The 20,924-nt window shown below is 47.4% G+C and overlaps 2 protein-coding genes across 2 annotated transcripts in view; one reads left to right on the top strand and one right to left on the bottom strand.

Moving 5' to 3' along the window:
* On the top strand, positions 1-2,768 carry LOC148048535 (uncharacterized). Its single transcript, XM_087704546.1, has 2 exons — positions 1-522; positions 734-2,768. Exons 1-2 carry the CDS (start codon positions 507-509, stop codon positions 2,353-2,355), a joined length of 1,638 nt encoding a protein of 545 aa, XP_087560672.1. The 5' UTR covers positions 1-506; the 3' UTR covers positions 2,356-2,768.
* Positions 2,769-15,333: 12,565 nt separating this feature from the next.
* GPSM1 (G protein signaling modulator 1) overlaps positions 15,334-20,924 on the bottom strand; it is a 112,998-nt gene continuing 107,407 nt past the window's right edge. Inside the window, exons 12-14 of the mRNA XM_087704540.1 lie at positions 20,175-20,334; positions 19,701-19,903; positions 15,334-17,924 (exon numbers count right to left, since the gene is read on the bottom strand). Coding sequence (XP_087560666.1) covers positions 17,757-17,924; positions 19,701-19,903; positions 20,175-20,334 — 531 coding nt within the window. The 3' untranslated portion in view covers positions 15,334-17,756. The remainder of the gene's footprint in view (positions 17,925-19,700; positions 19,904-20,174; positions 20,335-20,924) is intronic.

The following is a 20,924-nucleotide window of genomic DNA, read 5'->3' as shown; positions in this document are numbered from 1 at the left end:
ACTTCCGGAAACAAAACGGGCAACTTGGGAGCTTCATGAATCGGCGACAGAGGAGGCCGGATGACGCAGGGGATGCTGGGAGTGGCAGTCCGGGAGGGTCTTTTTCGGAAGGGGAGGCTGCGGGAAAGGGGACGCAGCCGTCACCCGCCTCTCTCTCTGTCTCCTCCCCTGCAGGAGGACGGAAGAATCCGGAGGGGGAAGGAAGGAAGAGCCGCCCCAGGGCACGAAAGTCCCTTCGCGGGCGCCCCGGGAGACGGCGGGGAAAAGCCAGGAGGCTCCGGGGCTGCAGAAGGGATTAGCGTAAAAGTTTTCCCGATGCAAATGACACGATCTAGTAGGAAAAGCGCTTCCTTCCCGACTTCCGCAATCGGACTAAGAAAGCTGCAGGGGGCGGTGCCAGGAGAGGAAGAGGCGGAGCTTGGCCGAAAACGGGCAAAGGCCGGTCTGGCCCTCGTTTTCGGATACAGAGAAGCAACGAGGGGGAAAAAATTCGTATAAGGGTGCGCATGCGGACTGATGCAGGTAGGGCGCAAGGGACGCCGGAAGTTGCAGTCCGGGAGATTCCTCCGGAGAAGGGAGACCTGTGAGGGAGGAGAGGGCGGGCGCCCTTGGCTTGGTCTGACGGCTGAGGGGGACTTGGGGAGGGAGGCCCGTTGTAGGCGGAGGCTTCGGCCTGGGCCTCTCCTGCGGGGAAGGGGACGCAGTCGTGACCGCCTCTCTCTCTCCCCTGCAGGAGGACGGAGGAGCGCGGCGGAGGAAGGAAGGAAGCGCCGCCCGAAAGCAGGAGATCCCAGCGCGGCTTCCCCGGCAGATGGCGGAGAAAGGCCGGGAGGCTCCGGGGCTGCAGGAGGGATACTCTCAGGGGGATTCCGAGAAAGGCGGCTGCCTGGAGGGCGATGCGGGGACCAGGAAACGGGCGGAGACTCCGAGACGGTCTGGAAGGGCGGAGGGTCCTTCAGAAGACCCCGGAATCCCCAAAGGATCCAGGAGGAAGAAGAGAAATATCAGTGCCCAGAATGTGAAAAATCCTTCAAGAGAAACGACCATCTTGAGAACCATCTAAAAATCCACTCATTTGGAAACCCACATAAATGCTTGAAGTGTGGAAAGAGCTTCAATTATAGAGCAGAACTTAAGCAACATGCAAGAGTCCACACAGGAGAAAAACCTCATAAATGTCTGGAATGTGGAAAGAGCTTCAGTCACAGCAGCAACCTTTATACACATCAACAGATCCACACAGGAGAAAAACCTCATAAATGCCTGGAGTGTGGAAAGAGCTTCAGTGACAGGAGCACCCTTTATACACATCAAAGGAACCACACAGGAGAGAAACCTCATAAATGCCTGGAGTGTGGAAAGAGCTTCAGTCAGAGGGGCAACCTTTATAGACATCAAAGGAGCCACACAGGAGAGAAACCTCATAAATGCCTGGAGTGTGGAAAGAGCTTCAGTGAGCGGAGCACCCTTTATATACATCAAAGGATCCACACAGGAGAAAAACCTCATAAATGCCTGGAGTGTGGAAAGAGCTTCAGTCAGAGGAGCCTCCTTTATAAACATCAAAGGATCCACACAGGAGTGAAACCTCATAAATGCCTGGAGTGTGGAAAGAGCTTTAGTGAGCGGAGCAACCTTTATATACATCAAAGGATCCACACAGGAGAAAAACCGCATAAATGCCTGGAGTGCGGAAAGAGCTTCAGTCAGAGGGGCAACCTTTATACACATCAAAGTAACCACACAGGAGAGAAACCTCACAAATGCCTGGAGTGTGGAAAGAGCTTCAGTAAGCAGAGCAGCCTTTATATACATCAAAGGATCCACACAGGAGAAAAACCGCATAAATGCCTGGAGTGCGGAAAGAGCTTCAGTCAGAGGGGCAACCTTTATACACATCAAAGGAGCCACACAGGAGAGAAACCTCATAAATGCCTGGAGTGTGGAAAGAGCTTCAGTCAGAGGGGCAACCTTTATACACATCAAAAGAGCCACACAGGAGAAAAACCTCATAAATGCTTGGAATGTGGAAAGAGTTTCAGGGACAGGAGCAACCTTTGTACACATCAAACGGTCCACACAGGAGAGAAACCTCATAAATGCCTGGAGTGTGGAAAGAGCTTCAGTTATAGGGGCAACCTTTATGTACATCAAAGGATCCACACAGGAGAAAAACCTCATAAATGCCTGGAGTGTGGAAAGAGCTTCAGCCAGAGGAGCACCCTTTATACACACCAAAGCATCCACACAGGAGAAAAACCTCATAAATGCCTGGAGTGTAGAAAAAGCTTCAGTCAGAGGAGGAGCCTTTATAAACATCAAAGGATCCATTTGGGAGAAAAAACATATAATTGACTGGAATGTGGAAAGAAGTTCAGTTGGAGGAGCACCCTTTGTAGACATCAAAGGATCAACTGGGCAGAGAAAGGGAAGAAATCCCTGTTGGGCGGAGGGTCCTTTGGAAGACATGGGAATCCCCAAAGGATCTAGGAGGGAGGAAAGAAATCTCAATGCCTCAAATGTGGAAAGAGCTTCAAAAGAAATAATGTTCTTAAAATGCATCTGAGTATCCACTCAGGAGAGAAACCCCATAAATGCTTGGAGTGTGGAAAGAGCTCCCAGTCATAGGGGCAACCTTTATAAACATCAAGGGATCCACACAGGAGAAAAACCTCATAAATGCCTGGAGTGTGGAAAGAACTTCAGTCAGAGAAGCAGCCTTTGTAGACATCAAAGGAGCCACTGGAGAAACCGAATATATGCCTGGAGGATGGAGGGTCCTTGGGAAGATCCTGGATTTCCCAAAAGGATCCAGGAGGGAGAAGAGAAATATCAGTGCCCGGAATGTGAAAAATCTTTCAAAACTATTCATGATAATAATTATAATAATCCCAATTTTGAAGGGGGGGATGAGTAAAGAAAAGTATTAAGAAAAGTAAATAATAATTGCCAAATAAGGGACTGTCTCAGCTGAATAACAAAGGACTTTTTCAATTGTTCAACTGTTTTGACCTCCTGAAATTGTACTTTTTCAGAAGAGACTTAGGTGGCTCAGGATGCTATTTCCCATGTGAATGTTCTTTTAATGCAATGCTCATTTCAGTTGTTATGCTTAATTTTATGGGATGTTACTGTCCATGTCTTTGATGTAAATGCAACTTAGCAGGATGATTTCTTCCATGCAATCAACTCTCATTTTCTACTTTTTCTACTGTATGGAGTATAAAATTAAGTCTAATTTTGTGTCCTGGATTTCCTCTCTTCATTGATGGAAGTCTCTTTGCTACAATCCTCTAATAAATTGCCTTTAAATAATCATCCCAATCGGATCCTAAATGAAGCATGTGTTCCCTGGTTGAATCTAAGGCTAATTTGGCCTTTATTGTTCTGGGTGTGAAAGAGCTTCTCTCTGTCATTGATTGATACACTCTATTCTATGTGGATTTTCCAAATGTCAGAAGCATGAAAGACCAATTCCAGATATCCGAAACTCCTATCGGTTGAATTCCCTGAATGGTCCACTTGTCTTCCAGCAGAAACCACTATAAGGGACTCTCTAAGGCCAACAAAGCTTTGTGAGATACCAGCCATGTTCTCAAAGGGCTTCCATCCTTTTAGCCTTAAACCCCTGGCTTTTCTCCAGGTGCTGGGAGATCAGACAATGAGAATTTGACATGGATTGATGCCAGTCTTTTGTTTGTTGGTTTTCAATTTTCAATGTTTTATGTTTTTATGTGTTGTATAGTTTTTAAAACTGTTTTTTGGGAGCTGCAGAGAGTTGACTGAAAGATGGGCAGTTATAAGAATGTTTTAAATGAAGAAGACTCATTTGGGACCTGTTGGATCTCCCACTAGGTGCAGAGACTAGGTGTTTCCAGTTGTCAGAATCGTGAAAACATTTCTGTGCTTCCTGTTCATCAGCTAAATGATCAGCAAAATATTCATATTGTTCCCTGATATCAAACTTGATTGAATTCAGGACCACATCAGGGTCGGGTTTGACCAGCAGTGGGGCAGTGGGGGGGGGGATGTTTTCAGGGACCATCTCATGGTCACTTCTGTTGGGGGGCACCTGGGGTGGCTAAGTGACCAAGGCAGGACTTCCCTCAGACCCTCCCTCTCTCACTATAATCTTCCTCCCTCCCTCCTTTTTCCTTCCCTCTTCTTCCTCCTTCCCTTTTCCTTATTTCTCCTCCCTTCTTCTCACCTTTCCTTCTTTCTCTTTCCTGTTTCCTTTTCCTGTCCCTTCTTGCATGCTCAAGTACAAAAGTTTCTTTTTCTTTTAGTTTGTTTTCCTAACACACTGCAAGTGAAAATGGAACTGCGGGGGGGTACATTTTGCTGGCAGAGGACTGCAGGAGGCCATAAATGCTGAAAATGGGGCCCAGTAGGGCTGCACACATCACTGCACATAGCGGGACGGTCCTTTGCTTTTTCCAGGGCACCCCCCATGGGCCATAACCAAGCACCCTTGAGTTTGATACCCCCCCCCCCCCGATCTAGTTCCTCCGATTGGGTAGTCCGCAGTATACACCTATGGCAATCTCATTCAGTTTTCCTTTCATATTAACCCAAATGCATTCAAGAGCTGAGGTGGCGCAGTGGTTAAATGCAGCACTGCAGGCTACTTAGCTGACTACAGTTCTGCAGTTCGGCTGTTAAAATCTCACCGGCTCAGGGTTGACTCAGCCTTCCATCCTTCCAAGGTGGGTAAAATGAGGACCCGGATTGTTGTTGGGGGCAATATGCTGACTCTGTTAACCGCTTAGAGAGTGTCAGCTTCTGCTTTGCTATCGCTTCAGCTGCCATGAAACGGGGAGGGAGGGCATGGTATTTGGGAGGGGTTACTCATTGTGCTGGAGGAATGTTCTGGAGTTCACCAGCTGATCAGACTACGCATGCGTGGGTGTTTCCCACCAGGACTAACGGCACTGACATTCCATCTTCGTGATGCCTTTTGAAGTTATCTCACACCTGACACTTGGAAGACTTATGATTGGACTGGGACTATGATGCCAAGGGGTGAGGAATGGGCTATTCTATATATCAATTGCCTGGGTGAGTGAATGAGTATGTTTGATTCGGAGGACCTGTCGAGGAATGCGGGGGTCATTGGGGTGGTCGGGGGGACTATGGACACGGGAGTGGGCCGGAGCATCACGGTCGTAACAGGGAGGGGCAGATATGGCGGGGACTTTAGGGCTGGCCATTACCGGGGAAGGAGGGCTCGCTACGTTACAGAGATCCCTCCTTCCGGCCCTATGAGTCCCACACCAAGGCCAGATGGCACGAGTAATCAGGACCCTGGTCTCAGGCTGTTGTCGCTAAATGCCAGGTCTGTAGTTCATAAGGCTCCTCTCGTCCGGGACTTAATTTTAGACGAGAGGGCAGACCTGGCATGTATTACTGAAACCTGGCTGGGCCCGGAGGGAGGAGTCCCCCTCGTAGAGATGTGCCCAGAAGGTTTTCAGGTGCTCCATCAGCCGAGAGCTTATAGAAGGGGTGGGGGTGTGGCTATTGTTATCCGAGAGTCTCTAGTACCTCGTAGGATCCCTGCTCCGGAGCCTGTCGGGTGTGAGTCCCTGCTGGTGAAGTTGGACCTCAAGGGTCAAGTGGGTTTGCTGTTAATGTACCTGCCTCCCAACAGTGTTGCAGCAGCCCTCCCCTTGCTCCTCGAGTCGGTAGCCGAGCTGGCAATTGAGTTCCCCAGGCTTATGGTTCTGGGGGATTTCAATCTGCCTTCGCTCGGTGAACACTGATGGAGCGCAGGAGTTCATGGCTTTCATGACAGCCATGGGCTTGACCCAAGTAATTCGGGGCCCAACCCACTCAGCGGGTCACATGCTTGACCTCGTATTTCTCTCGGAGCAGTGGACTTGTGATCTTGGTCTGAGGGGTAGTGAGACCATACCCCTGTCGTGGTCAGACCATTACCTACTGAGGCTTGACTTTCGGAGACCAAACCCCCACTGTAGGGAGGAGGAACCGACCAGGTGGTTCTGCCCCAGGCAACTTATGGACCCTCTGAGGTTCCAGACGGAGCTTGGGGTTATTCCTGATACCCTCACCCGCAGTCCGGCGGAGACTCTGGTTGCTGGTTGGAACTCAGCAGCGACAGAGTCTCTTAACCAGATTGCGCCTCTACGGCCGCTCCGAGGCAGTGGATCCAGGAGGCCCCCTTGGTTTACCTCTCTGAGGAAGCGCCGGAAGAGACACCTAGAGCACTTATGGAGATCCAATAAATCCGAATCGAACCGAGCACTTTTAACATCTTGCATCAGAGAATACATCAGGGCAATCAGGACGTCGAAAAGAACTTATATTGCCACTCTGATTGCTTCCGCTGAGTCGCGCCCAGCCGCCCTGTTCAGGATAACCCGCTCCCTCCTAAATAGGAGGGATATGGGGGATCCTTTGCAGGGTAGGGCTGAGGATTACGTCCAGTTTCTAGCGGACAAAGTTGCTTGGTTTCGGTCGGACTTGGACTCCAATTCCGCAGATCCAGCCGAGGCACTAGGGGATAATCTGGTAGGCCATCGCTGAGTTGAGTTTCAAGCTGTTGCCCCTGAGGACGTGGACAAGGCCATGAGAGCTGTGAGTGCCTCCACATGTGTACTGGACCCGTGCCCCTCCTGGCTGGTCGTTAACAGCAGGGAGGTGACACGGGGCTGGATCCAGGCGGTTGTTGCCGCCTCCCTTCGGGTGGGGGTCTTCCCCCCGCTCTTAAGGCGGTGGTGGTGAGACCCCTCCTGAAGAAACCATCTTTGGATCCAGCCGTTCTTAACAACTATTGTCCAGTCTCCAACTTCCCCTTTGTGGGGAAGGTTATTGAGAAGGTGGTGGCCTTTCAGCTCCAGCGGTCCTTGGAGGAAGCTAGTTATCTTGACCCATTCCAGTCTGGCTTCAGGCCTGGCTACAGCACAGAAACCGCTTTGGTCGCATTGACCGATGACCTCTGGAGAGCCAGGGATGGAGGCCACGCCTCCATCCTGGTTCTCCTTGACCTCTCAGCGGCTTTCGATACCATCGACCATGGTATCCTTCTGCGACGACTGCGGGAGGTGGGGGTGGGAGGCACTGTTTTACGGTGGTTCTCCTCTTACCTCTCGGACAGGTCGCAGTAGGTGTTAGTCGGAGGGCAGAGATCGACCCCTAGGCCCCTAACATATGGGGTGCTGCAGGGTTCGGTCCTGTCCCCCCTACTTTTTAACATCTACATGAAACCGCTGGGCGAGATCATTCGGCGGCACGGGATAAAATAGCACCAGTATGCTGACGATATTCAGCTGTATCTGTCCGCCCCGTGCCAACTCAATGAAGCGGTGGATGTGATGAACCAGCGCCTTGAAGCTGTTAGGGACTGGATGAGGGCTAACAAGCTTGTGCTCAACCCAGATAAGACTGAGTGGCTGTTGTGTTTCCCTCCCACTAATTCGGCAAGTATTCCATCTCTCAGGCTGGGGAGCCAAATACTACGCCCCTCAGACAGGGTCCGCAACTTTGGAGTCCTCCTGGATCCACAGCTGACTTTTGAACACCATTTGTCAGCTGTGACCAGGGGGGCATTTGCCCAGGTTCGCCTGGTGCACCAGTTGCGCACCTACCTGAACCGGGAGGCTCTCACAACAGTCACTCGTGCCCTTGTGACCTCTAGGCTGGAGTACTGCAATGTGCTCTACATGGGGCTGCCCTTGAAGAGTATTCGGCGACTTCAGCTAGTCCAGAATGCGGCCGCGCGAGCAATTGTGGGTGCACCTCATTTCACCCACATAACACCTATCCTCCGCGAGCTGCACTGGCTACCTGTCGATCTCCAGGTACGCTTCAAGGTGCTACTTGTCACCTACAAAGCCCTTCATGGTAGTGGATCTGGGTACTTGAGAGACCGCCTACTGCCAATTACCTCCACTCAACCAATTAGATCCCATAGATTAGGCCTCCTCCGAGTTCCATCTGCCGGTCAATGTCGACTGGCAACCACGTGGAGGAGAGCCTTCTCGATGGCAGCTCCGACCCTATGGAACGATCTCCCCGTGGAGATTCGTACCCTCACCACCCTCCAGACCTTCCGCACAGCCCTCAAAACCTGGCTATCCTGTCAGGCCTGGGGTTAAAGACCGTAACCCACCCGAATTGTATGAATGTTGTGCTTTTAATGATGTATTGTTCTTATGTGTTAATCTGTTTGTTTTCCCCTCCTTTCGAATTGTAAGCCGCCCTGAGTCCCCCCAGGGAAAAGGGCGGCATATAAATAAACTACTCCAATACTCCAATACTCCAATTACTTTCGCGCCTAATTAATCAGACTTCGCTACGCTTTGCCTTTTAACCATTCTTAATTAGTAAAAATACACTTGATTTTCCACACATGGAGTCCGATGGTCTTTCTTTCCTAGTTAATTAATGGAGAGGAGCTGACAGATAGCAAAGTCTCATTAACACCCTACCAGGAGGTTACAGCCTTCTGTGGGGGGTGAAAGCTTCAAAAGGACGAAAACAGAGAAAACGTCTTCCCATGCCAGCGAAGAAGAAATGGAAAAAGAAACTTCACAAAAATTGGAGGATATCTTATTTCCTGAAGAGATGGTTCGGCTGGAAATAACAAGCCCTGCAAGCCCCCCCCCCCCCCGGTTGGTCCTTGTCGGTGGGGCAAAGAGAAGAAAGTGCGACCTGGGATGCGGCCGTTACCAGAAGAAAGCACCAGGAAAGGCTGTTTGAAAGGGCAGCCGAACGAAGACCCCAGGAAGGAGGTCAACCTGATTTCTTGGAACAGAGGTACTCTGGGCAAAGATTCGGGGAGGGAGAAGAGGCCGAGAGGGGGTGGGAGCAAGAAAACCCACGGGCAACTTCACCCCCCCCACCCCCAGCCAGGGGTGCTGCCAGACCAGGGGCCCCACCCCCCAGAAGATGCCGAATAGCTAAAGTACCCCCCTTGACTGTTAGATATGATGGAAATCCTAAGAAGCTGGGGTCCTTCATCATGCAGGTTTATAATTACATGGAAATCTATGGGCCTGATTTTGATTCAGACACTTTAAAAGTACGCATAGTTTTGCTGGCTCTGGACGACGAAGCCTCTGACTGTGCAACAGGCTTACACCAAGCAAACTCCCCCCTCCTGAGGAATTTTGCTCTTAAAATACGTTTATTTCCATTTCCATTTCATTTCATACAATCACATGTATACTGTGCATGACCAGGGCATATAACATTGAATAATAAATACAGCCCTCGCTTTCATAGACCATACCCCCCAAAATACAAACCCAATATGCCACCTTGACCCACCATACACCCTCTTTCACCCCCTCCAACTTACATTCTTCCTTCCAACATTCCCCTCTACTACCTACTTCCCCTCCCCCTCTATCGCTCCTCTCTCCCAATACATTCCCACCCTTCCTTCTCCTCCTACTTCCAATCCTCCTTCCCACCCTCGCTACCCCTCTTTCTTCTTTCACTCTACTCCTCCATTCGGTGTATTTCTATTGTCTATCAATATATTCAGCTTGTCCTATTTTTACACTAACATTAAAAAGCCACAGTATACAAGTGCAATCATGTGCTTTGAGATCTAAGACATATTATATTTCCCCCCTCCCCCCCCCTAAAACCCCACCTCCCTTCCCTCCCCCCCGACTTCCCAGAGCCTGTACACGGTATAGCTTTTTAACAAACACGGTCTAAGGTATCTTAAAAACAAAGCAGAAGAAAAGGATCGAAAGGATCTCTGCGTTGAACTCAGCTTCTTACTGTTACCCAAACTTTAAACAGTTTAAGTTATTACTAATCTTAAGCATATGCTATCTGGAATTTCTTAGTCCCATATTTGCTTTGTGTATAGTCAATCCATTTTTTCCAGTCTCGTTTATATCTCTCGTTTGAGTGGTCTTTAAGATATGCTGAGATTTTTGCCATCTCGGCTAAGTTTATAACTTTCAAAGTCCATTCTTGAGTTGTAGGTACATCTTCCTTCTTCCAGTATTGCTCCACCAACAGTCTTGCTGCAGTTATTAAGTACAGAACCAAATTAGTCTCTACCGCTGTAAAATCAGTACATATACCTAGTAAAAATAACTGAGGGGTGAATTTTATCCTTCTTTTGAAGATATTTTGCATAATCCACCACAGTTTTATCCAAAATGCCTTAACTTTTCGACATGTCCACCATATATGAAAATATGTAGCATCAAGGGAACCACATCTCCAACATTTAGGCTGTACATTCGGATACATAGAAGCGAGCTTTTTGGGATCTAAATGCCATCTATAAAACATCTTATAAAAATTTTCTCTCAAGTTTTGTGCTTGTGTAAATTTCACATTTCTTACCCATATTCTTTCCCATGTGTCCAACATTATTGGTTCCTCAATATTCTGTGCCCATTTTATCATACAGTCTTTAATCAGTTCCGTTTCGGAATCCATCTGTATTAATACATTATATATCCTCTTTATATGCATTAAGCTTTGATCTCTTATTTGTTTAAACAAATTATCCTCAACTGTTTCAAAGCCAGTTTTTTGGTCTATTTTCCACCTAGCCTGTAATTGGCCATACTGAAACCATGTCTGAACTACCTTCTCCTCTTTAAGTGTCTCTAAAGATTTTAATTGTAACACCCCCCCCCCTTCTGAAGTGAGAAGTTGTCTGTAAGTGGTTCTATCGTGTTTTTGTTCTATATTCATATTTTGAATTGCATGTCTAGGAATTGCCCACATGGGCAGCTTATCGTTTAGTCTGTGTTGATATTTTTTCTAGACCCGCAATAAAGCATTTCTTAAAATATGATTTTTAAAATTCTTATCTAATTTTTTGTTGAATAACAAATAAGCATGCCAACCGTATACCAAATCATGTCCCTCGATATTCAATATTCTATCATTGGTTAAATGGGTCCAGTCACTGATTGCAGATAATGCTACTGCATCATAATATAATTTTAAATTGGGTAATTTCAATCCTCCTCTTTCACGTACATCTTGCATTATTTTCATCTTTACCCCCGGCTTCTTTCCTGCTCATACAAATTTGTTGATACCCTTCTGCCATTCTAAAAGATTCGCATCTCTTTTAAGTATTGGTAACATTTGAAAAAGAAATAAAAATTTTGGTAAGATGTTCATTTTTACTGCCGCTATCCTACCCAGCAAGGATAGATGCAATTTCTCCCACCTTTTCATCTCCATCTGTATACTATGCCAAAGTGGTTCATAATTATGCTTGTATAATTTCCCATTTGAAGTTAGAATATTAACTCCAAGGTATTTGACTTTCTTAACTACATCACATCCTAGCATCGCTCCTAATTCTTCCTTTTGTTTAGTATCCATATTTATGGCTAATATTTTAGTTTTTCCTAAATTTATTTTAAAGCCAGAGACTTGACCATATTGATTAATTGTATTCATTAAGATCGTACTGGATTCCTGCGGTTGTTCCAATATTATGACCAGATCATCCGCGAAGGCGCGGACTCTATATTCTTGCTGTCTAATCTTGATCCCTTTTAAACCATCCAGGCCCCGTATTTTATTCAGCAATACTTCCAAAGTTATAATGAACAATAGTGGGGACAAAGGACAGCCCTGTCTTGTACCTTTTTCGATTTGAAAGGAGTCTGTTAAACTTCCATTGACTATGATTTGGGCTGTTTGCTGCTGATATATTGCAGCAATTGACCATAAAAGACTATCTCCTATCTGCATTTTTTGCAATATCTTCAACAGGAATTGCCAATTAACTCGATCAAAGGCCTTCTCAGCATCCAAAAATATGAGTGCGGCAGGGATTTGATTATTCTTTCCCAAATATTCTAAAGCATTAATGATTAATCTAATATTGCTCTTCATCTGCCTCCCCTGTATAAAGCCTGTTTGGTCGGTATGTATCAATTGTTGAATAACCACCATTAACCTATTTGCTAATACTTTAGTAAAAATTTTATAATCTACATTAAGTAATGAGATAGGTCTATAATTTTTTGGCTGGGTAGTATCTTGATCTTCTTTGGGTATCAACGATATAAACGCTGTCTTCCATGATGGGGGCACTTTACCTTCCGATTGAATTTTATTAAATAATTCTCTAAGAGGTTCTACCATTTCTAACTGTAAGTTTTTATAATAAACCGCTGTTAAACCATCTGTACCTGGTGCTTTCCCTAACTTTAGTTGTTTAATTACCTGCAGGATTTCCTCAGAGGTTATTGGTTGGTTCAACTTTTGCCTGTATTCTTCTCTAACTAGGGGGATTTTCTCTTTATCTAAATATTTATCTATGTCTAAACCCCTAATTTTGTCCTCCTTGTACAATTCTGTATAAAATTCTCGAAATGCCTTTTGAATCTCCTCCTGTTGAAACACCTCCTTCCCTCTATAATGCAATTTGGATACGTTTCGATTTTTTCTTTTTTTCCTAATCTGGTAAGCCAACCACCTGCCGGGTTTATTTACATTGCAGAAAGTATTGTGTTTTGCATATAATAAACTGGTGGCTACCTGGTCAGAAATCAGCATATCGAATTGGGATTTTAATATGGAGATTGCTTCCTTAGACTTTATATCACCTGGATTTAATGTTAGTTCCAACTCTTTCCCTTTAATTTCCTCTTCCAATTCTTTTCGTTTTTGCCCTTGTTTGTGTCTATGTATTTTGTTTATATTCATCAATACTCCTCTCATATACGCTTTGCTTGCATCCCATACATATTCCATAGATGTACCCTTATTCATGTTAAGAACAAAGTATTCAGATAACAACTTTTTACAATCATTAATATACTTTTCATATCTAAATAAATTTTCATTCAACCTCCAAGACCTTCTTGCCTGCACTGCCCTTCCCAGTTCCATCCAAACTGGGTTATGATCCGAAAGAACCCTCGCCGCAATCTTTGTCTTCTTCTGAGGAATTTTAACGCGTTTATGGGAGCGTTCAAGAGACGTTTTGATGACCCTCTGACTGAGAAACATGGCAAACTTAAATTTATGACCCTCACGCAAGGGGATAGGCCGGTAACCCAGTACATCCAGGAGTTTCAACACCTGAGTAATTACATGAGGGGGTGGAGTGAAGAAGCCCTTTTGGACAATTTTGCTTTGGGCTTGGATGAAGATATTTATCAACAATGTGTTAATCGCCACCTTCCCAAGCGATTAACAGTTTGGTTTGAAAACGCAGCTGATATTGAACTAGATTTAATGCGACTCCGATGTGCAAAGGAGGAGAGGCAGAAGCAAAGGGACAGAGCTGCGAAATCTTCCCCCTCAAGCCGCAAAACCCCTTTCGGACTGAGAGGCGAAGGGAGGGGAGACCCCTCTGGAAAATCCAGACCGTTTACCTGCTTTCGTTGTGGGAAGGTAGGCCATCGCGCACCAGACTGCCGGGCCAAGCTACCCTCAACCACCCAAACCCCTCCAGTCTGTGGCATGGCCTGTTGCCCCTTGGAAGGAAATTTCGATGGACTTCATTGTCGAGCTTCCTGAGAGCCAGGGACACTTTATACCTTCATTTTATACCTTGCCACAAGATTCCTTCTGCTAAGACTCTCACTAAACTCTTCATTTCCCACGTTTACCGATTGCATGGAGTGCCTGATCGTATTATTTCTGATAGAGGTGTCCAATTCACCTCAACCTTCTGGAAGGAATTTCTTAAGCGCATTGGCTCCGCCCAGGGCCTTAGCTCCGCCCACCATCCTCAGACTAATGGGGCCTGTGAAAGGACTAATTCTGTTCTAGAACAGTATTTACGTTGTTTCATCAATTATCAGCAGGATGATTGGGTAGACTTGTTGCCGCACGCTGAAGTGGCTTACAACAATTCTGTTCATACCAGCACTGGTTTTACCCCTTTCCGGGTTGTTTTTGGTCAGGACTTTGTACCTATTCCTGAGTTACCACGTGACCAACCGCAAGTTTCTTCCGTCGCTGACTGGAGTGAACGTCTCAGCCGTCTTTGGCCTTTGACTCTTGCTACGTTGGATGCCGCTCATCGAGCTCACAAGAAGCAGGCTGATAAGAAGCGTACGCAGCCTTATCAGTACAAGGAAGGTGACCTGGTCTACTTGTCCACAAAGTTCCTTCAGACCACACAAAAATCCCAAAAATTGGGACCCAAGTATGTTGGTCCTTTCCCCATCCTCAAGATCATCAATCCTGTCTCTGTTCGTTTGCGGCTGCCTAAGCATCTCAACCGTGTTCATCCCGTGTTCCACGTTAACCTCATTAAACCTGTTCGTGTTTCAACTTTACGTCCGCCTGCTAATCCTCCACCTGCTCCTTTGTTGATTGATGGTGAACAGCACTTTGAGGTCAGTGAAATCCTGGACTCCCGCAAGCGGCGTAATCGCATCCAGTACTTAGTGGCTTGGAAACATTTTCCCCCCTCCCATACGGAATGGGTTGACAAGTCCCATGTTCGTGCTCCCCGGCTGCTTCAGAAGTTTTATGCTGCCTATCCTGACAAGCCTTAATTTTCTCCCCCCCCCTTTTTTCTCTTTTGTGTTTTGTTGTTTGTCTGTTTGTTTGTGTTTTTTTCGTTTTCCAGGCCTGATCGCCTTTTTCCGGGGGACGGCCGGATGTCAGCTTCTGCTTTGCTATCGCTTCAGCTGCCATGAAACGGGGAGGGAGGGCATGGTATTTGGGAGGGGTTACTCATTGTGCTGGAGGAATGTTCTGGAGTTCACCGGCTGATCAGACTACGCATGCGTGGGTGTTTCCCGCCAGGTCTAACGGCACTGACATTCCATCTTCGTGATGCCTTTTGAAGTTATCTCACACCTGACACTTGGAAGACTTATGATTGGACTGGGACTATGATGCCAAGGGGTGGGGAATGGGCTATTCTATATATCAATTGCTTTCGCGCCTAATTAATCAGACTTTGCTACGCTTTGCCTTTTAACCATTCTTAATTAGTAAAGTACACTTGATTTTCCACACATGGAGTCTGATGGTCTTTCTTTCCTAGTTAATTAATGGAGAGGAGCTGACAGAGAGGGCTGAAAGCCCTATGAAGCGGTATATAAGTCTAACTGCTATTGCTATGGTTTTCTTTTCTTTTGCATTTCTACCAAGGTTTAGTGCAACTTCTCCTCTTTTATTAGGCCTGTTTTGAACATTTTAAATCCTCCTGGTTTCTTCCCACCGTATTTCAGTAACTGCACCAATGTCATCTTTGCTCTCATGTACTAAGACTATTCACTCTGTTTATTCTTCACGCTTTGGGTGTTAATATGTAACAAGATGTCCTTTTTAAAAATTGTGCCTAAGTTTCCTTCCTCCGTCTGCATTAGTCCCGGACGGTTGAGAAAATAATTTCCAAAGAACTTTGCTCACAAAGAGTTTATTCAACAACTTTTATTTCTCTCTCTCTCTCCTCTGAGATCTCTGTACTTTTGAATTAATTTGGCAGCTCTTTGACTTTTGAGGGGGAAAGGAAAGAATTAAAACTTTTTTGCTTTCTTCCCCCACCTGCCCTTTCAAAAAATCACAAGAGACACATACTTCAAAAACAATAAGTTAGCGATACATTCAAGTATACCGGCCAAGATCATCCCTGCAACAGCTTTTTTTTTCTTCTGGTCTGCCGCAGCCTAGAGAAAGGGATGGGCCTGGCCTTCTCCACCAGCTGACCTTCCCCTCTGCAGCAGAGAAGTGGGACTTTGGCCTCCCGGCACGGAGACCCTTAACTATGGCACAAAGCAAAGGGTGGGGCTGTTTGCCCCAGCAGCCGCCATGCCTCCCTCACTGCCCATGGACTCTGAGGAGAAAGGCTTTCTGGGTGTGGCTGTGTCCTGAAGGGGGATTTGGGACCCCCTGAACCCTTTTGGAGTCAGGGCATGTTCTCTACCACTGGAGGTTTTGTAGGATGCCATCAAAGACGCTTTTGCTGAGAAGACAATTTGTTTGGGAGATACTCACCCAGCAACGAGAACAATCCCTCACCTCGGCCCTTCTGTTAATTAGCTGGATAGTCAATGGAGGGATGGAGAAAGGGAAGAAGAGCCAGCCTTTCACTGCAGTTGCCAGGATTTCTGAGCTGCTGCAGTTGGATTCCCAGGGCTAGAAGTGATGGGGAGGTCCTTCCTGACCCCCATCTCTGGCCCATGAGCATGCAAAACTTCAAGGACCTCTGAAGGATCATGGGAATGGAGACCACTTGGGAGAGTGGCACAAGGCAGCCTTGGTAAGAAGGCCTTGCCGCACACAGGACGGGCATGCCTGACCTTGCTTGGGAAGGAATGGCAAAAGTGAGACACTTTGTGTGCTAGCACACCAGACCTCCCTACCCTAGTGGGCTGGATACAAACTTTGTGATGCACTGTAGCATCTGCCATCCTGCCTTTGGCATCCCAAGATTTCCCCAGCCTTCCTAAGACACCCCTGGCACATCGAACCAGGGATTCAGTCCACCTGAGGAGCCATCACTTAACAAGCAGGAGTGCTGGGTTCGCAGGCTTTGAGCGAAGTGATCACATCCCACCTGGTTTTAAGAACTGCGGCAACTCCATCCCTCCACCCATCTACCCAATCTCCAGAGAGATGCAGAATACTGAAGGTGAGTGACTAGCACCGGAAAAAAAAACACCTGGAGCCATAAAACCTGGATAGGCGTGGCTATGGTAGGTCATGTGACTGGGTGGGAGTGAGCAACATAGAGTTGGCCACGCCTACCCAGGTTTTCTGGCTCCCGGTGTTTTCCTTTCTGTGGAAAACGGGCCCAAATGGCTCTTTCTGTGTTGAAGGTTGCCGACCCCTGACTTAGAATAACTTTGTCACTATTGAACGACGTGGAGCAATTTACAAGTGGTCCCGGATCCTGTAATCGGGCCAGAGCTGGCCGGGCAGGCAGAAGGCCCATGGATATTTCTGTGCCCCATTGGGCCCTGCAGCTGACACAGGTGTGGCCTGTGGGAAGATTTCTGCAAACTGCACAGCCTGATCCCCAACCCCCCCGTAATCCCGCTTCCCCAACTCTGCTTAATATCCTGTCCAATCACTGCAACTGGGAGAACCGGGATTGCAGTCGCTAAGCAAAACAGCCACCCGACACGATTCTGAACCCAACTGCGATCGTAAGTCAAAGGCCATCGGCCCAATTATAGGTCCTGCCCAATTTCCCCTGGCTAACAGAAACTGCATCTTGGCTCTGGATGTTTGCTTCCCTCTGTTTCCTCCTTAACACCTTTCCAACTAGCATCCGATTGCACCTGAGATAAAAGGGCACCCCAAAACATATTTTGAAAGCAAGGTTTGCATACACACACACACACACACACACACACAGTCACACAAACACACAGTCACTGATTTGTCATCAATCCATATTCCCAAGTTGGCTGCTGAAAGAGGCAGAGACATAAATCAACCTGGGTTTTTTTTTGGGGGGGGGGGTGTCAACCTCTCCAGCAGCCCCTTGAGGCGTGGCCCTCATCCAGATTTCCTTGGTGCAGACTGTCCCCTTCATCAGTTCTTGAGCCTGGTTTTCACAGCCAAACATCAAGCAGAGAAGGGTCCACACACTTGGCGATCCTGCCCAGCTGGCCCAAAGGCACCTTGGTCAGGAGAAAGTGCCCACCCATTCTGCTTGCCACTCTGGCCAGTGCCATGTTCCCCAGGGGGAGAAAGTGCACCCCACCCAGAAATGCACTGAGTGCCACGGCCCAGATCTTCAGCTGCATCCAGAAGTCCCTTCGCTGGGCGCTTGCTCTGCCTTAACCGAAGCTGGGCCTTTGCTGGCGATCTGGTGCTCAGTCCTCCGCTTGGTCTTCTTCGCCTGAAGCCAGGTCCACCCTCTGCTCATCCATGCGCTTGGCTTGGACCCGCTGGATGAGGCTGAAGAAATCCTCATCGGGCACCGTGGGGCCATGGGGGGTGGAATGGGGCGGGGCACAGCGCTGGTCATCCAGGCGGGAGGACTGCAGAAAACGAGGATGGATAAAAACCAAGGATTAAAAAAAAGAATCTGCAGTATTTACATTCTTGGCAAACTCATTCCATGGATCGAAGCTCCATGCAAGCTGAGACAACAGGCACTGCATTGATGCGTTCACCACAATTTCCCAGTAACCATGAGAGAAATCATATTCCTTTATCCCCTTGTTTTGTAAATCTACGTAGACTACAAACTGCAAGATTGTTTGAAGAGAGATACATTTGTACCACAAAGTTCCAAGTGGGAGGGGAAAAGGGCAACCAGTAAAAATGGAAGTGAAACCTTCTAAGCAGCTTATAAATATAATATTAAAGAACACCTGTCACTTCAGATCCATCATGGCAACACTTGTTAGTGGGCATCTACTCTTCTGTTGCCCACCACGTCCCTCACCTTGCTGTGTCCCTGCCGCATCACCAGCCCTCCCATTAAAGTGGTTGGTGAGTCAATGGGGTCAGAGGAGGAGCCATTGTGGGACAGAGATGACAGTTGCTCTTTAAATATTACGATTTAACTCAGTTTGATTTAAATCAAGCCTTTTTACTAGTGATTTAAATAGTGATTGATCTAATGGGGGTTCATTTAACTCAAACCCACCCTGGCAGAAAACAAAGGAAAAAGCTTAAGTTCATGACTTTAGAGGAGGGTCACCAAACCAGGTTCTTCTGTTGAGTTGCTCCACTAGGCAGGGCTTCCTTGCCAGCCAGCTTTGCAGGGCTGTCAGAGGACTTCAGTGTGAATCAGGAAGAACCCCACATACGGCACTGAGCATCTTGCTCAGCATGAGAAAACACGAGAAAGCAGGAGGGATTGTAATCTAATTTTAGAGGACAGCCAAGTGTTTGAAGTGCTAAAGCTGACTTTAGCAGGGGAAGCCATACACTCTCAAGATCTTTCCCTGCAGTGGGAAGAGGATTGAACCCTCCTGCTTGGCTCCCCAAGTGAAGGACAGGCTCACCCATCCTGTGCTTAGTCCCTGGGGCTTCTGGACTGGGATCACACCTCTTACGTTCCCCCAAAAGCTAAGATTTGCCCAATGCTAGATAAAGACGTTAGCCACAACTTCTCTTGAACTGGGCCAGACTGCTCCGGTTATGTTGATTATTTCATTACTGCATTTATATCCTGCTTTGTTGAAAATGGCCTATGCCAGGGAGTGTCTTCCCCCTCCTCATGTCATCTCCACCTCAACAAGAAACTAATCAAGGAGAGAAGCAGCCTAGATCTAGGAGAAATTTCCTGACAGTGAGAACAATTCAACCGTGGAACAACCTGCCTCCAGAAGTTGTGGGTGCTCCAACACTGGAAGTTTTAAAGAAGATGTTGGACAACCCTTTGTCTGAAGTGGTGTAGGGTTTCCTGCCTAGGCAGGGGGTTGGACTAGAAGACCTCCAAGGTCCCTTCCAACTCTGTTATTCTATTCAATTCTTAATTATTTTTTATTTCCATTTCTATTATTCCTATTCCTGTTTCCATTCCATTCATTTTCTATTATTCCATTCTAAAGCCTGCAAGATAGATCTAGCTGCAAGAAAGTGGTTTTAAAATCCTCCACTGAACCCCGTGGCTAAATGATGGCTTGAGCCCAGACCTTCGCCCCAAGGCCAAAGCGTTAACCCTAAAAGAGGTCTACCCTCATCCAGGGAACATGAAGGCCTGTGAACAAGAGAAGCCCCTTGTGAAGTTTGGCAGAGGTTGAATTTCCCTCCCGTTTACTATTAGAATTTCCCACCAGTGGTAGAAAGGGCAACAAACTCACCTGGCACTTCATCAGCATGTTGAAGAAATCATCGCCAGGTTCCTGGGCCTCACCGTCCATGCGAAGGTGACCCAGGTTGCTGGGCGTGATGCGGAGGCCGGGAAGATTCCCCACACTGGCCCGCTGGTCATCCAACCTCCGGCTCTGGGAGCTGGCGATGAGGTCGAAGAGCTCCTCGGTCTGCGGGGAGTTCATGGACTGAGCTGGGAGAGAAACCAGCCAAGGGATGAGAAAGCCAGCAAGCTTTGGGGGAACCCTTAGTTACCTGGGGTGGAGGGCTATCATCTCAGCTCATTTTGCTGACCTTGGAAGGTTTTAGCCCTCCGGAGCGTTGAGGATCCTTCAGGAGGGAAAAAATGATCCTACGAGCAAACCGGAAGTCACTTCTGGGTTGCTTGTAGGGTCATTTTTTGCCCTCCGGAGCTTTCAGGGAAGCCTCACTTCCTCTTACTTAAATAAGACTGGCCTACTTACTCTGTGCCTCTTCCAGGGCAGGGACAGGGGTAGCCGCTGCTTCGTCCGACTCTCTCTGGGCGTCCTCCAGAGGACACCGCTGGTCTTCCATCCGGTTGCTCTGGAACTTGCTCAGGAGGTCAAAGAAGCAGTCCTCGCTGGAAGGGGCTCGATTGATTTTCTGCAATGATGATTGAAAGAAAGGAGATGGTTGGACATCCCTGAACATCATCACACCAAATGGTTAGGTGAAACTACCACTGGGTTTGATTTTTCCCTTCCACGAGCTCGGAAAAAAATCTTAAAGGTACAGGTTTCCCTCAAACATGTGCCAGTCGTTTCTGACTCCAGGGGGCAGTGCTCATCTCCGTTTCAAAGCCGGAGAGCCAACGCTGTCCAAAGACGTCTCCGTGGTCATGTGGCTAGAATGACTTAACACCAAAGGCGCACGGAGCGCTGTTCCCTTCCCACCAAAGGTGGTCCCTATTTTTCTACTTGCATTTTTACGTGCTTTCAAACTGCTAGGTTGGCAGAAGCTGGGACAAGTCACAGGAGCTCATTCTGTTACGCGGCACTAGGGATTTGAACCGCCAACCTTTCTGATTGACAGGCTCAGTATCTTAGCCACAGAGTCCCAATGTTCATACACACACAGACACACACACACGCAGGTAAATATGTATGTATATAGCACAGGGGTCACCAACCTTTCGGACGTCAGGGACCACCAAATTCATAATTTTAAATCCTGCGAACGACTAATATGAATTT

This window comes from Thamnophis sirtalis, unplaced genomic scaffold (assembly GCF_051295495.1).
Source record: "Thamnophis sirtalis isolate CommonGarterSnake01/CBP01778 unplaced genomic scaffold, rThaSir2_p1.2 scaffold_2, whole genome shotgun sequence".
NCBI lineage: Eukaryota > Metazoa > Chordata > Lepidosauria > Squamata > Natricidae > Thamnophis > Thamnophis sirtalis.
This window is presented reverse-complemented; position numbering and strand designations above follow the sequence as displayed.